The sequence below is a fragment of the Onychomys torridus genome, chromosome 4, assembly GCF_903995425.1.
Source record: "Onychomys torridus chromosome 4, mOncTor1.1, whole genome shotgun sequence".
Lineage (NCBI taxonomy): Eukaryota > Metazoa > Chordata > Mammalia > Rodentia > Cricetidae > Onychomys > Onychomys torridus.
In genome coordinates, this window is record NC_050446.1 from 93,794,642 (window position 1) to 93,811,839 (window position 17,198).

At 43.4% G+C, this 17,198-nt stretch overlaps 1 protein-coding gene across 1 annotated transcript in view; it reads left to right on the forward strand.

Annotated features, from left to right (window-relative positions):
• The window catches only part of Chp1 (calcineurin like EF-hand protein 1), a 34,173-nt gene that overhangs the window by 5,993 nt on the left and 10,982 nt on the right, over positions 1–17,198 (forward strand). Inside the window, exons 2-4 of the mRNA XM_036184058.1 lie at positions 4,169–4,241; positions 9,187–9,267; positions 14,659–14,786. Of these exons, the coding sequence (XP_036039951.1) occupies positions 4,169–4,241; positions 9,187–9,267; positions 14,659–14,786 (282 nt within the window). The remainder of the gene's footprint in view (positions 1–4,168; positions 4,242–9,186; positions 9,268–14,658; positions 14,787–17,198) is intronic.

Here is a 17,198-nt window from a genome sequence, read left to right on the forward strand (position 1 = left end):
TGCCCTTATTCCTGGCAGTTCTGGTACTTTCATGCCCGTGCATCGTGTAGCTCTTTTAAAGGCAGATGAAGCCCAGTGTGGTGGTCCAAGTGTGTAATACTAACACTCTGGAGACTGAGGCAGGGTTGCAAGTTTAAGGATAACCTGTGCTATAAAATGAGTTCGTGATCAGATCTCCACTTCGGTACACACTGAAGGTTGTTTTATGTTCTTTGTCCCAGTGGACTCAGCACCCTTTTTTGTTTGTTTGTTTTTGTCATTGTTTGAGACAGGGTTTCTCTGTGTAGCCCTGGCTGTCCAGGACCTCCCTCTGTAGAAAGGATGGCCTCGATCTCAGGAGATCCACAGAGATCCATCTGCCTTTGCCTCTAGCACCTTAACATTTACAAAGCTGTGTTTAATTTTATCATTATAACATTACATCTAAAATACAGGTGATAGGCTCAGATATGAGCGCACTGAGAATGGTAATAGTTACCATTTTCGGATGTTTTGCTGTCGATTCCCAGATGAACAAGTTTGTCTGGAAGGGAGCAGTTTCTTACTTTTTGAAAGCTACTTTTGTGCATAATTATTTTTTATATATTGGCAAATTATGACTTCCAAAAGCTATAAACTGATTTTCTTTATAAAATATGGAGTGTAATAACACAAGTCCTTACCAAAGGAGTTGTAAAAAACATACATACTACAAGAGGGCTCTTAGTTTCTTCTATAATAATGATCTAATAGTTCATTTATTAGTTGTAGGAGTTGGATTAGATTGTGACATATACCTTAATTTTAAAATTGTATAAATCTCTCTATACACACACAAATCCATACACAAGAAATTTCTAGTAAGGGTCACAGTAAACTATTAATTTCATGGTTCTGGCATGGGAGATTGGGGACTTGGGTGTTAGAAAAATTACATTGTGTATTGTTTTGTTCCATTTACATTTTACCTTGCATATAATATTAAAATAATGTATAAAAATAAAATACTCTAAACTGATATGTTCAAGTTAATACAAAAAGAAATATAGGGCTGGAGAGATGGCTCAGAGGTTAAGAGCACTGCTTAATCTTCCAAAGGTCCTGAGTTCAATTCCCAGCAACCACATGGTGGCTCACAACCATCTGTAATGAGATCTGGTGCCCTCTTCTGGCCTGCAGGGATATGTGCAGACAGAACACTGTATACATAATAATAATAAATAAATAAATCTTTAAAAAAAAAAGAAATCTAATTAGATCATTTCTCATCTTAACCAACAATCTGAAATGTGAGATTCTGAACACTAAAAACTGACCTAGTGAACTAACATTATATATACTTAAAACTCCTTTGGGGGCTAGAGCAGAGCCCAATGGGTAAGAGTGCTTGTTCTTGAAGCAGACCTCAGAGAGAGGCGGGCATGCCTGTAACTTCAGCACTGGGCCATGGAGATAGTCAGATACTAGAGCTCACTAGTCTAGCAGCTAGTCTAGCCAATTAGTGGGCTTCCATTTAAGAGAGAGACTCAGTTTTAAGGCAGCTGGTTGGAGGGTGATAAGGGAGACACCTGAAGTCCTGCTCTGGCTTTTACATATGTGTGCATGGTTACATGTACTCTCACACACTCTACACATACTGTACATACTACACACAGAGAGAATAGTGTAAAAATAAGTAAAACCAGGATAGAAAAGATGGCTCAGTGGGTTGAATGCACCCTGATCTTCCAGAAGGCCCGAGTTTGGTTCCCAGCACCCATGTTGGGTGGCTCACAATCATCCGTAGCTCTAGTTCCAGGGTGTCCAATTCCTCTGGCTTCTGAGAGCATCAGCACTCACTTGCACAGACCTAGAAACATAATTTTTAAAAAACCATATTTCTAAAATACTCAACACCAATATGAAAGATTATCAGCTACTAGTTGAAAATTAAGCTATTAGGGGGCTGGAGAGGTGGCTCAGCAGTTAAGAACACTGGCTGCTCTTGCAGAGGACCTGGATTCAATTCCCAGCACCCACATGACAGCTCACAACTGTCATTAACTCCTTTTCCGAGGGATCTGACACCCTCACACAGACATATATACAGGCAGAACACTAATGTACATAAAATAAAAAGAAAAAGAAAATTAAGCTATTGGATCTAAGTACACAAGTGATACTAGACTGTATATTAAAGAAATGGAAAAGAATGTTAAGATGGTAAACACAGGTTTCTTTTTCCAAACTTTTTGGGAAATATAGTTATTCTTTAACTGACTTACTAGGTTTGCTCAACTAAGGAATTTATTACAAGAGTAGCCTTTGAGGCCAGAAGCCAGGCCTGGATAAATTGATCAGATTCCTAAAGAAAGCAGCTGTGACTGGCATGGTCAAGAAAGTTAGCATAGTAGTATAATCTATGCCTTGTGGCTCTCCTGAAGGGATGCTGAGGTGATGCTAACAGTTAACTTGGTGTGCTTTCCAAACGTCAGGCATTTCCGCTCAGCAGCTCCTCACAGTCCTGTTCACCGACGCCCTGTGGTGCCATGATGAATTAGTCTGTCTACCTGGCTGTCATAGTGTGTACCCTTTGCAACAGAGTCCCTGCCAGAGGCCTTTAGCTGCCGTACCCTGCTTGTTCTGCCTGATGGGAGCGGCTGTGTCTCCTTCTCTTCTCTGCTCTCCGCACACTTGAGTTCTTAGAGCTCCACTTCAAAGATGAAGCTGGTGCCAAAGAGGTCGCAGCTGCCCTGGTGTGTCCTCTCATCTCTGCCCGATCGCTCACTTCCTGTTTCACCTCCTGCCTGTTTACTTTACTTCATTGTTCCTAATACAGCAAGTCCAGTGCTGTTGCTGGACTTCAGGACACAAGCACCAGAACCACACTTAACCCTTAATGCCAAACAGGTGCAGCTGAGACGGTCGGAACTTGCTGCTGACTGGGGCGGTAGTCTTTTCTCCTCTTGCCTCCAACCTACCAGAAGACTAAACTGTTTCCCAGAAATGCCTTTTACACTTTCACTGTTGTGTTACACACCTGCAGTTATAAACTGCTTTTAGCCGTCAGCTTGTGCTGGAGGTCACGAAGGTAATCCGAAATGAGGAGCAATTAGCTTCTCTTGTAGATATCATCCTGTCAGAGCATGTCCACTTTGTCCCAGCAAACAAGTTGATCCCAGGTTGTGGTGGTCTGTCACCTGATAAAGTCCTGAAGAAGAGGTGACGTTGGGGATGCTTGGTGCAGAAGGAAACTAGACTTTAAAAACAGAATTGTTTGGTGTGCCCCAAAATTTAGTTCAGCATTATCTACTTAGAAATTCCAGCCTGAAGAACCAAACTAACTAATAGGTTTGAGTTGGATTTTTACTTTAGCTTCATTTCATTTGGGGTGTGTGTGTGTGTGTGTGTGTGTGTGTGTGTGTGTGTGTGTGTGTTGCTAGGGATTATACTACTAAGCAGGTACTCCACAACTGACCTATAGTCTTTGCCCCCAATTTTTTTGTTTTGTTTTTTGTTTTGTTTTGTTTTTCGAGACAGGGTTTCTCTGTATAACAGCCCTAACTGTCCTGGAACTCACTCTGTAGCCCAGGCTGGCCTCGAACTCACAGAGATCCGCCTGCCTCTGCCTCCCGAGTGCTGGGATTAAAGGCATGCGCTGCCACTCAGCAATTGTTTTCTTTATTTTAGAAAAAGATTTTTATTTTTGTTTTTTATGGCACGAGTGTGTGTGTGTGTGTGTGTGTGTGTGTGTGTGTGTGTGTGTGTGTGCTCTCCATTGCATGTGTGCTGGAAATGATATACCTACACTTTTGGTTGGGTTTGGTTTTTGTTTGTTGTTGTTGTTGTTTGAGACTGGGTTTGTCTGTGTAGCCCTGGCTGTCCTGGAACTCACTTTGTAGACCAGGCTGTTCTTGAACTCACAGAGATCCACCTGCTTCTGCTTCCAAGTGCTGGGATTAAAAGCCTTCACCATTGCCACGCGACTACCTACACTTCATTTTCAGAGCCAGCTTTCATTGCTTTTAATTTAGTTTCTTTTCCAGCTCCTCCTACTCTTTAGTTTTTTGTTGATTTAATTTGCTGTTTTGACATTCTAGAAAAAGTTGCCTGACTCCCATCTCTCCCACTGGAGCATGTGATGGGCTGTGGGTGTGTAGTGTGAATGCATGTTTGCTGCTTTAACTGGGACTAATTTTGTGCTCTTTAGTTTCCCACAGTCAGATCACGCGCCTGTACAGCCGGTTCACCAGCCTGGACAAAGGGGAGAATGGGACTCTCAGGTGAGCACTTCTTTCCCTCCCAGAAACCAAGAACCCTAGCAGCTGGCTTATTCCAAGAGTAGGCACACTAAGTGTCTTGCATTTTGAGGGCCAGGACCATTTTGGCCAGTGTCTGCAGATCGTTGGTCCACTGAGGACTTAAATAAGCAGAACAGTGATGCTAACTCAAGGCTAGGCTTCTGCTGCTGTCTTCCAACTCTCTCTAGTTTAGAGGATGATCTTCCAGTCCTAGACAGAGTTTGTTTTGGTTTTTCAGGACAAGGTTTGTCTATGTAGCCCAGGCTGTCCTGGAACTCACTTTATAGACCAGGTTGGCCTCAAACTCAGAGAGATCCACCTGCCTCTGCCTCTCAAGCACATGCACCACCACTGCCCGGCTGAATTATGTTGTTTGTTTGTTTGTTTGTAGTGCTCTCTCTCTCCACAAGCACTTTCCCATGGCCCTTGCAAGCACATTGGTTTTTATGAAACTCACCCATACATGGCCTAGGTTACTCTACTGTCTCTCATGATCCAGCCCATAACTTAGGGAACGTCACGTTACATTAGTGCTAGACTAAGTGTTCAGTATTTTATCTAGATTGATGGTTTCATCTGAAGGCTGACTTGTCACCCAGGGCCAGATTGTCTAGAGGCATTTTTGATGGTCATGATTGGAAATGCTGCTGAGATGTAGCCAGCTATCCTTCAGGAGCACCATGACCAAGAATTATGCTGCACTAGGCCTGGAGAGATGGCTCAGTGGTTAAGAGCATGTACTGATTTTGCAGAGGATCTGAGTTCTGTTCCAACACCCACACCAGTCTTCTTAAAACTGCCTGTATCTATAGCTGCAGAAGATCCAATACCCTCCACACCTCTGTGGCCACCTGTGTATTAAGACAAGAGACGGGTCAGGCTTGGTGTTGAACATCTATAATTCCAGCTTGGGGAGTTGAGGCAGCCTGTGTTCACTATGTAGCTATTACATAACAAGGCCCTAGCTTTTTTTTTTAAAAAGCTGGTATTGAAAGATAGGACTTAGGTCCTTATGATGTTAGAAGTCCATACGTAGGTCCCATTATAGAGTGAACTGATTCTGGCTAGATTGTATACCCTCTACTTGATACTAGGTCTGTTATTTTATAGGTATGTGCTTTCAGCTAAAATTAAGGTGGTTATGTTATTGAAATGAAATATGTGATCATAGAATTCAAAAATAAGCCTTTGTTTTCATGTAAAAGTGTGGATTTTTAAATACATACTTGATTTTTATTTTATGTTCAATGGTGTTTTGCCTGCATATGTGTCTATGTGAAGGTGTTGGATCCCCTGGAACTGGAGTTACAGACAGGTGTGAGCTACCACGTGGGTGCTGGGAATTGAACCCGGGTCCTCTGGAAAAGCAACAAATGCTCTTAACTGCTGAGCCATCTCTCCACCCCTGAGGATTCTTTTTTACTCTCTTGTAAGACAAGAGGAACTACATTTTGTTGGGCAGATAGACTTTTTTTATTGTAGGACAGATTATGTAATCCATGATCCTGTTCCTCAGTGAGGCATCTCAGTGTGCCCTCAAGCTGTTGCACCCAGCCTGTTATGCACCATAATAATGGAGAAAGACAATACTTATGGGTTCCAAAGATTTTACTAAATCACCACATAAGTGAGTCACTGATCAGGGGTGCTGGACAAGGACTCAGAAGCCTTGTTTTTCCTGACAGTCCTGAGCAGGGACAGAAGTGGGGTTTATAAGCACAAAAATCACAGACATGTTGCTGAGTTACAGTTAAAGTATTCACCAATCAGGATTTAGAGATTAGGTGTTACCTTGAGTGGTTCACGATTGCCAACCCACAAACAATGCCTTTCAGTCCAGCCAATCTGATTTCATTTGTTCCTCCTTTTGTTAGGAACAACCATAATGTTTCTAGAGAACTAAAGATGCATAACAACTATTCCTATGGTTTAGGGAAGAGGTGGGTCAGCCATTGGAAGTTCTCAGCTCCTCTAGTACTTGGGAACCTGAACTTTATTTCACCCTATGGGTAAATGGAGTCTGCAGTCAACATGGCAGTACTTTTGCCTGCTCCCTTCAGAGGTCAGAAGACAACTTGAAAAGGTTGACTCTGAGAGGACTGGAGAGAGAACCCAGCAATTTAGGGCAGTTGTTGCTCTTGCAGAGAACCTGGGTTTGATTCCCAGCACCTAATGGGTGGGTCATAACCATTTGTAACTCCAGTTCCAGGGGATCTAATGCCATCTTCTGACCTCCACAAGTTCTAGGTATGCAAGTGGTACACATACATATACATAGGTAAAACACTTACAAAGTAAAAACAAGTGAACCTAGAAAGAGTTGGCTCTCCCTGCCATCATGTTGGTATTGGATATTAAACCTAGTCTTAATGGCAAATGCTCTGTCTGATGAGTCATCTCTTGTGTATTTCGTTGTTACTGCTCCCCCACCTCATGTATGGATGTGCATACACTGTGTATATGTGGACGTAGAATCCAGAGGTCATAGGTCCACATTGGGTGTCTTCTTCACCCTCTTTCTTTTTTATTTTTTTAATTAATTTTTTACAGAGTTCTCCCTACTTAGCCTTGACTGGCCTGGAACTCACTATGTAGACCAGGCTGGCCTCAAACTCCAAGATCTACCTACCTCTGCCTCATCATCCTTAGTGCTGGGATTAAGACATGAGCTACCTGGCCCAACCAGTCTTAATTTTGAGACAAGGTCTTGCTGAATCTAGAATTCATCAATTCTGCAAGACTGATTGGCCAATGAGTTCCAGGTATCTGCCCGTCTCCATCTCCCCAGTTTGGGGATTACAGATGTGCACTGCCACATCTGGCTTTTTTACATGAGTGCTGGGGATCTGAACTCAGGTTCTTAGGCTTGTAAGGCAGGCACTTACTGACAGAGCCATCGAACCAGCCCCTGCTGTTCTTTTGTTTTGTTTTTTGAGATAGGTTGCATGTATCCCTGGCTGCCCTTGAGTTATTGCATAACCAAGGATGACTTAGAACTTGTGATCCTCCTACCTCCACCTTCCTTTTGTTGCAACTTCAGGGGTACGCCATTTGCCTGATTCATGTGGTGCTAGGATCGAACCCGTGGTTTCTTTCAGGCTGTACAAACTCCGCAGCTCTAGTCTTAAGGTCTTCAGTCTCTTTTGATCTCTAACAGTCTTCTACCACTTGGGTGGGGTGTACTTGGGATCAAACCTGGGGCCTTCATTTGCTGAGCATGGCTCTACCACTGATAGAAGCCCTAGGTCTTCTTCCTTATCCACCGTATCCACACTGATACATTGGAAGAGTAAATCATGGACAGTTTTGTATTCTTCACATAATAGCAAAGAAGTTTTAGAGAAATACCGAGACAGTAGTGTTCAAAAAGTTTAATGTGGGCTGAATATGGTAGTACAAGCCTGTTATCTTAGTACTCAGAGGCTGAGGCAGGAAAATCATGTTTTCAGTCTGGCCTGCACTACAGAGTTAAGTTCAGGGTCATCCTCGGCCATGTCATAATAATAATAATAATTAAAAAGCGATATGGGGCCAGGCAGCAGTGGCGCATGCCTTTAATCCCAGCACTTGGGAGGCAGAGCCAGGCGGATCTCTATGAGTCCAAGGCCAGCCTGGTCTACAGAATAAGGTCCAGGGACAGGCACCAAAGCTACACGGAGAAACTTTGTCTCGAAAAACAAACAAACAAAAAAAACCAAACCAAAAAAAAAAAAAAAAAACCCAAAAATAAATATGGGAAACTCCTATTCTCCCCCCCCCTCCCCCCCAGTTGAGGACCGAACCCAGGGCCTAGCACTTGCTAGGCAAGCACTCTACCACTGAGCTAAATCCCCAACCCTGGGAAACTTTTTTTAAACAACAAAAAACATATTTTGACTTAAAGTCTTAGATTTAAACCATTTCTGCCCTGTAGTTGTGGCAAGGGCAAGTTACTTTGTCTCTCTAATTCAGTTTCCTCAGCTCTACAAGGGCACAGATAAAGCATGGCATGAAAAAAGAGAGTGATACTGTATCAAGTTGGAGCAGCACAGGATGTATGTATAATGGATGGTATCACAGCCTCCGTGTTATATGAAGCTGACTGCTCTTACCATGTTCAAGGTTAAATCTTCTCCAGTTCTCATCCATGAAAGGTTTCTTTCCCTTTGCTTTTCTTTCTTTCTCTATCTTTTTTTTTGGGGGGGGTGGGTTAGTTTCTTGGGAAACTATGTGAGGGTCTTATTCTAGTTCAAACTGTTCTAGAACTCACTTATAGCTCAGGCTGGCTTCCAAGTTCTAGGACTGTAGGTGTGAGCCACTATGCCCTGTAGTTCTTTTCTTGAATGGAAATATCTCAAGACTTTCTTTCATTTTGCTGGGCAGTGGTGGCGCATACCTTTGCTCCTAGGTCCCTGTGAATTTAAGGCCAGCCTGGTCTACACAGTGAGTTCCAGGACAGCCAGAGCTGTTACACAGAGAAACTCTGTCTTAGAGAGAGAGAGAAAGAGAGAGAGAGATACTTTTGAATTTCTTATGTGTTTTAGCCCTTCCTAAGCAAGTGTCTTCAGGCTCCTCCAACTGCCTGCTTTTATGTTCAAGTTCTGTGGTAGATGATTGTGTCTATTTGCTGTTCATAGCACCAAACATAATAACTACAAAATGGTAATGTTTAAGAAATCATTTACTAAAGAACAGCTTACTATTTGCTCATTGTTTGGTTTATTGACATGACCTGTTTGCTAAACTTACTGGAATGTAGCAAGATTAAATCTTGCTTCATTCACACCTGAGTTGGTGCAAAACACATTTGCCAGATATTCTAGTGACTTGTATAATTTGCCACAGAAGTAATTCCAGGAGGCAGTATTCTTACTGGGTTGTCTGTTGGATTTAAAGGAGTTCATGCCAAAGGCCAGTTGTCTGTAGCTTAAGGTGTTTCTCTTGGCAGCCGGGAAGATTTCCAGAGGATTCCAGAACTTGCCATCAACCCCCTGGGGGACCGGATCATCAATGCCTTCTTTTCAGAGGGGTGAGTTGGGATGGCTGTTGTTGTTGGACAGCCCTTGATCTTGGCTCCTTCCTTTGTTGTCTAGCCTACATTAATTGCTAATGTAGAATAATTATAGTAGTAATAATAACAATAATGTAGAATAATGGTAGTTGTCATCTCAGATCATGGTTGCCCAGAGTTAAATTGCACATCCCTAATTTTCATATCTAGATTATCTCTTGTGTTCTACCCACCTTGATTTTTTTCTTCTACTTACTTTTGTGTCTGTGTGTGCACCACGTGTATAGTGCCGTCAGAGAGTACTAGATCTGCTGGAGTGGGAATTGGGGAGGCCTAGTTCATAATTTACAGCCCATAGCACATTACTGGCTGTTAAAGTGTTGGACGATGCAGTCTGCATTTGTGGTCATTTGCTTCTCCCTTGTTACCTCCTCCCCTTCAAGCTATTTCTCTTTTGTTCCTTTGTTTTTGAGATGGGAGCTCTCACTGTAGAGTCCTAGGTGACCTAGAACTCGTTGCATAGACCAGGCTAGCCTCATACTCACAGAGTTCTACACACCTCTGCCTCCTGAGTTCTGGTATTAAAGGTATGCCCTTCCATACACCTGCTTTGCTTTTTTTGGGGGGGATAGGGGAGACTGAGTAACAAGCATATGTGTTGTTTTATACTGGACAAATGCTTTACCACTGAGCCATTTCCCTAGCCTCCTACCCACATCTTCATAAACCGTCCCCCCTTCTCTTCTCTCTCCCTTCCATATATATATGAGATTACATATACACAGACATATAATACATGCACACATATTCTTTGTTCACATTATATATTACATAAATGTGTGTATGTTTATTTTTACATAATCTTTTTTTTTTTTTTTTTGTCGGAGCCCAGGGCCTTGCACTTGCTAGACAAACGCTCTACCACTGAGCTAAATTCCCGGCCCCGCATAGTCCTATTTTTAACTGCAAGTAAATTGCATTCATTTACCCCTGAATGCTTCATATATGTTTGCTTAGAAGTTACCCCTTTTTAAAATATTTATTATGTATACAATATTTTGTTTGCATGCATTTCTGCAGGCCAGAAGAGGGCGCCAGATCTCATTACAGATGGTTGTGAGCCACCATGTGGTTGCTGAGAATTGAATTCAGGACCTCTGGAAGAGCAGCCAGTGCTCTTAACCTCTGAGCCATCTCTCCAGCCCCACTTCTAAAATTTAATTTGATCACTTACAGAGCAGGATGATGGTGCATGCCTATAACCCGAGCATTTGGGAGGCAGACACAACAGATGGCTTCCAGTTTTGAAGCTAACAGGGGCTGCAGAGCAGGACCTGGTCTCAGAAACAAAAGATAAATGATGATATTGCACCAGCAGATGAAATGCCCAGTAGGAAATTTTATGATTAGGAATTGGGAACAAAGGAATGTGGTATTGAGGTGATGGTGGCTGTTTTCTATTGCTGTGATAAAGCACTATGACCAAAAGCAACTCAGGGAGGAGGGGTCCATTCCAGCTTACAGTTCAAAATCATAGGCCATCGCATCATCAAAGGTCAGGAGAGGAACTCATGGTTGGAACCTGAAGGCAGGGATTGAAGTAGAGCCATGGACGATGCTGCTTACTGACTTTCTCCCCTGGCTTACTCAGCCTGTTTCCTTTCTTTGTTTTTCCCCCCACAAGACAGGGTTCTTCTGTGTATCCCTGCTGTCCTGGAACTCAGAGATCTGCCTGCTTCTGCCTCCAAAGGCGTGAGCCTCCACCAAGCTTCAGTCTGTTTTCTTATACTATCCAGGACCATGGGCCCAGGAGTAGCACTACCCACACTGTGCTGGGCCCTCCCACATCAATCACTAACTTTAAAAATACCTGGAAGGCATGCCTACAGGCCAGTCTGGTATTGGTGAAATTATTAAGGCCACTCCACGTAGTTAAAAGGGAGGTTTATTTTGTGGGGTACTTACAAATGAGGGGGTAGGTTACAGGGTCTGGCAAGGGTATAGCACAATCCGGCGTTGTTCTCTGGAGAACTCTGCTCGGTCTACCTCCAGCGTCCAGAGTCCGGGAACCAAGAGAGTGAGTTCTTCCGGATCCTTCGTCTTCCGCTTCCCCCTCTGCCCCGCCTTGTGGGCGTGACCATTACCAAAGCCTCAGTGGGGGTTGGAACTTCCAGGCCAATGCTGGGATGGCTACCCACTACAGTCTGGGTTCTTTCTTCCCAGCTCTCGCCTATGTCAAGTTGATATAAAAACTAGCCGGTACACACACGGTCCAGTCACACATGCCAGCAAAACACCCATACACATAAAAGGTTTTGTTTTTGTTTTAATTGAATAGCAAAACTCCAGACCAGTTAGATCAGGAAGGCTGGCAGGAATCAGTTAGACCCTTCTGTTCTCCTTCCCTTCCTCCGTTCCTGCCTCCTGAACCACTGTGGTCAGGTGTGCTTGGAGCACCTGCAGAGCGCTGCACTCCGTCCACAGATGTGCCTTACACACAGACCGTTCACAATGGAAAGTCCATTCACTAGTCATTTCGTTAATTCTTTTCCCGAGCTCCTCAGTCACTGTCAGTTACTTGGAGAAACATCCTGTAGAAGTCACCCTTGTCTTCTTTCTCTTCTTTTTTTATTTTTTTCAAAACGTGTTTATTTTGTGTGTATGTAAATTAAAGGGCAACTTTCAGGAATCAGTTCTCATTTGCACCAGTTGGATTCCGGAGAATGAACTCAGATTGTCAGGCTTGGCAAGCCCTGTCCCCTGGAATTGCTCTGGAAGTCTGTTTGGAAAAGCAAAGCTGTATTTCCCCTGACTCTGTTTACTACCCGCCATCTTCTCTGGTCTCCTGCGGCTGGGCATAGGCAGCCTGTACCAGTGCCTCATGTTCTTATCAGCCGTGGCTGCTTGGCTCCCAGGCTTGTATTTTTCCTCTGTCCTAAAGAGGGAGGGGTTTTCTGTTCTTTTTTTTTTTTTTTTTCCTTCCTTTTCTTCAGATTGAAATTTGATAGTAGAACATGGGTATTTGGTTCTCTGTTATATAGACATTCTGTAATAACATTACCCCCCAGGTACTCCATATTGCTTGGATGTGCAGAGCTTACATTTCGGTACAGATACTATCCTACTCCATGAGGAGTATAGCTTTATGAGGGAAGCAAGGCTCACCCTTTTGAGCTAGCCTTCCTTGATCTCTCCCTTAGTAGGTCAACTCAGTCATCAGACTTAGCAGCAAATGCCTTTACCTGCTGAGGCTTCTCAGCATCAGCTACCCTGAATTTCATATCCTCTTCTTTCTACTCACTGAGTGGAGGAGATCATAGGGGTACCCCACTATGACCATGTGCTGAAGTTCAAACTCAAGGCTTTGTGCATGATAGACAAGCATTCTATTGACTGAGCTACATCTTCAACCTAAAACTACTTTTTTTTCCTCACTATGTAACTCTGACTGCCTTGAACTCGAATAGATCTGCCTAACTGCCTCCCAAGTGCTGCCATCATGCCCCCCTCCTTTTTTTGAAACAGGGTCTTATATTGCCCAGGCTGATCCCACAATCTTATGTAGTCAAGAATGACCTTGAACTTCCTGTATCATGAGTGCTGGGATTGTAGGCATGAACCACTCACTACACTCAATTTAATGTGGTACTGGGGGTTTAAGCACAGGTTCTCATGCATGTTAGGCAAATACTTTACCAACTAAACTGTATCCCTAGCCTTTTAGTTGTTGTTTTGATTGTTGTGGTGGTGGTTGTTTTGAGAATCAGTACTGCTGGGCTGGAGAGATAGCTCAGAGGTTAAGAGGTTGTTCTTCCACAGGTCCTGAGTTCCATTCCCAGCAACCACATGGTGGCTCACAGCCATCTATAGTGGGATCTGATGCTCTCTTCTGGCATGCAGGAATATATGCAGGCAGAACACTGATAGATAGATAGATAGATAGATAGATAGATAGATAGATAGATGATAGATAGATAAAAATAGATGGGTAAATAAGTAAATCGCGGGGGGGGGGGGGGGGGGGTCTGAGACAGGGTTTCTCAGAAACCCGTTATGGCCTGGATCTTGCACTGTAAACCAGGCCGACCTTGAACTCACAGAGATCCACCTGGCTCTGCCTTCCTGTGCTGGGATTAAAGGTGTGTGCCACCACTGCCCAGCTGGCCCACTACTCTTCTGTGGCCTAAACTGTCCTCTTGTCTCTGCCTCCCGGGTGCTGGGATTGCAGGTTCTGTCGCCATGCTTACTGCAATGTTCATCTTTACTGCCGCGTTTTTTTTCTTTTGAAGATTAAAAGGGAGCCAGGCAGTGATGGGCACGCCTGTAATTTCAGCACTTGGGAGGCAGAGGCAGGAGTATTTTCAAAAATTAAGGCCATCTTGGTATTCACAGTAAATTTCAGGCCAACTAGGAGTACATGGTGAGATCCTGTTTCAGTAAAACAAAGTATAGGGCTGGGGGCTGGATCGATGGACAATAAGTTAAGGAGGACCCAGGTTCAATCCCAGCCCACACATGGAACTCACTCCTGTTCAGGGAAAGGGTTGCTCTCTTCTGACCTCCACAGCACCAGGCATGCAAGTGGTGCACAGACATACATGCAGGCAAACACCCACACATAACATAAAACTTGCTTTTTTAAAAAGAAAGACAACCATAGGGCTGGATCTGTAGCTCAGTGGTAAAGTGCTTGGCTAGTATAGCCGAAGCCCTGTGTTTGATTCCACAGCACTAGAGGAGGAAGAGGCAGGAAAGCACAGCAGAGTTACTGGGCATGGTGGCTTATACCTGTTCACCGGGCACTCGGGAAGCAGAAACAGCACTGCTGGGGCTCAAAGCCAGGCTGGCTACAGTGTCAGACTCCGTCTCAGAACAAGAAAACAAACTAGCGAGACTTTTTAGAATATCTTTAGGCATACCTTATTGTATTAACACGGTGGCTGTTCCAGAGTTCAAAGCAGAGGGAGTCTATTCCTGTGTAGTGCTGGCCCTCCTCTACATCTACTTTTTAGAAAAGATATATAAGTAAATTCAGTTGATAACTCTGACCATAGCTAAGTACTTTCCTTCTTTCTGCCTAGTTAATCATTTAATAAATGAGAACAATATACCACTTTGCAGGGTTGGGGTGAGGCTTCTAGGATGGAGATATTTATAAGCCCTGGGGTGCGATGCATGCATATGGAAAGAAAGCTTGTTATATGGACTTTCAAGCTACTCAGGCTCGAGATGTTGACCTTTTCTTGTGTCATCATAAATAGTCACCATGAATCAAAGAGTTTAGTGGCAGAGTATTTACCTAACTGGGAAGTCCTTCGGTTTGATCCCTAAACACTATAAAAAGACAAACCATACAGACAGAAGAGCCCATCCCGATTGACATGGTGTTCTGTTCTGTTTCCTAATCAGAGAGGACCAGGTAAACTTCCGAGGATTCATGAGAACGTTGGCTCATTTCCGACCCATTGAGGATAACGAAAAGAGCAAAGATGTGAATGGACCTGAACCACTCAACAGCCGAAGCAACAAACTGCACTGTAAGGAGCTTCAGTCGTGTGGCTTAGCACATTTCCTCCTCTTCCCATTATCTGTGTGCTCATTTACTCTTTCAGCATTTACAAAAGCAGTCCATGGAGCCAAGCTGAGTTGGAATTCCCGGTTTACCTTTGCCTAGGAGACTTTGGACAGGTTACCTGAGGTCTCTGGGCTGCAGTTTTCTCTTGTGTGAAGTGAGATATTAAGGGCTTTTATAGAGCATTTCCATAGCTCATTCAGAGATTTTGGTTGCTGCTAGAGACAGGATCACATGTTTCCTAGGCTAGCTTCAAACTTATTATGTAGATAAGGCTGGATTGAATTCCTAATTCCATTGTCTCCACCTCCCACATGCTGAGATTACTGGCATATACCACCACATCTTATTTTTGAGGAGCTTGGGGTAAAGCCCAAAGCATAAAGTGTGCCAGAAAAGCACTCTTACTACTGAGCCACATCTGTAGTCCCCACTAAGAGATTCTTAATGTTGTAAGAATTAATATATGTTACTGGGCAGTGGTGGCACACTCCTTTAATTCCAGCACTCAGGAGGCAGAGGCAGGCGGATCTCTGTGAGTTCAAGGCCAGCCTGGTCTACAGAGCTAATAATACAGGACAGGCTCCAAAGCTACAGAGAAACCTTGTCTCGAAAAACCAAAAAAAAAAAAAAAAAAAAAAAAAAAGTCAAGTGCTTCCTGCAGTACCTTGTATATACGTTAAGTGTTATCTGTTATTATAATGGAGTATCTCTCGTAGGTCAGGCACTGTAGAAGGTACTAGAGTGACAATAGGGAGCATGGGAGCATGGGAGCAAGGCCCAGGCCCTGCCTGTGAGATAATGCTGATCCTCCATCTGTTTAGGAATTGGTGGATTCTGCATTTGACTGAAGTTCCAGTATCAGAGAGGCAATGTTTCATTTCCTGTGCCTTTTGCCTCTTGCCTCCTTTCGTTAGATACTTACTAGATTTCCTTCTGCCCTGGTTGGCTCGTGGACTGTTGCCCAGTCCTTTGCAACACTTTTCCAGGAAGTTGAAGTGAATTTCTACTTTTCTTTCAACACAAGTTGTTATTGAAATTGTATGAAACTGATTGAGCCCAACTCTGCCCTGAAAGAATGCCTGGTGGTGCCCAGGAGTTTGTGCAGCCATAGATTAAATGGCGATTTAAAGATCCTAGAAGGGTTTTAAATGTTAGAACAGATACAAGTAAGTTAGATTACATAATGCTACATTTCATATGTTTGGCAAATGCCCCATGAAGTTTTAGTTGGTGGCTGTGGGCCTTTGTCTGCTCATCTTCTTGGGAAGAGTCTAAGTTCCCTTTTGTTGGCATTTATGGCCAGTTTGAGAATCACTGAAGTGAATCTTATTCAGGCCAGAGAAGATTCTTGAACAAAAGGATTAAGTTACTGTTGAGCTTTACCGCAACATTATAGTGCTGGACAAATGGCAGGAAATTTCAATGGAAACAAAGCTGAATACAGACAGCAGAATTCTGTGCATTATCCTTATGTTTATTATAGATTGCACTAGGGAGCCACATTTTCTTCAAGACCAAGTGCTGTTTGCTTCATGCAAAGCCTTCTGTCTGTGTTGTTAGTGTTTTTATTCATTATGTTATTTTTAGTTGTTTTCTAGACAGTCTTACATTGTGGTCCAGGCTGGAACTCAGTGTGTAATCCAGGCAAGTCTCAAACGTGAGACAGTCTTCCTTGTAGTAGGAATTTTAAAGGTACTTGTTAATAAAACACAAACCCGAGGCCAGTTATTGGAGTGAATGCTGGAAGATCAGAGACACAGAACAAGCCACAGTTTCTCACTTGCTCCAAAGCCTGAACGCTTCTCCAGCCAAATGCTTAACTAAATACATGCTTTTCTCTCCTCTAATTCCTGGTCCTCACGCCTTATATACTTTTCTCTTTCTGCCCCCCCCCACTCCTTGGGATTAAAGGTTGGGTTTCTGGGATTAAAGGCGTGGGTCACCATGCTTAGCTGTTTCTAAAGTGGCCTTGAACTCAGAGATCCGGCTAGCTCTGTCTCCCAAGTGCTGGGATTAAAGGTGTGTACCACCACCGCCCAACTTCTGTTATGGCTTACTCTTCCTATTTTCTAGCCACCATTTTTGGCTTTGTTCTAGTGGCTGTCTGTTCTCTGACCCCAGATATGTTTATTTCGGGGAACACACAATATTTCAGGGAACACAATACCCACCACACTTCCTCCCCTCCGCCTCCTGAGTGCCACCACAGCCAGCTTTGACTAGTGTTTTAGCAGATTTCTAGTGTATGCTTACCTGATCTTGATACTATATAGTAAAAAATGTATTTGCCAGACTTGAGACCAGGAGTTAATGCATGATTGGAAAAATCATTTGTAGCATAGAATCCTGGAAAAGTACACGTTTACCATTTTCC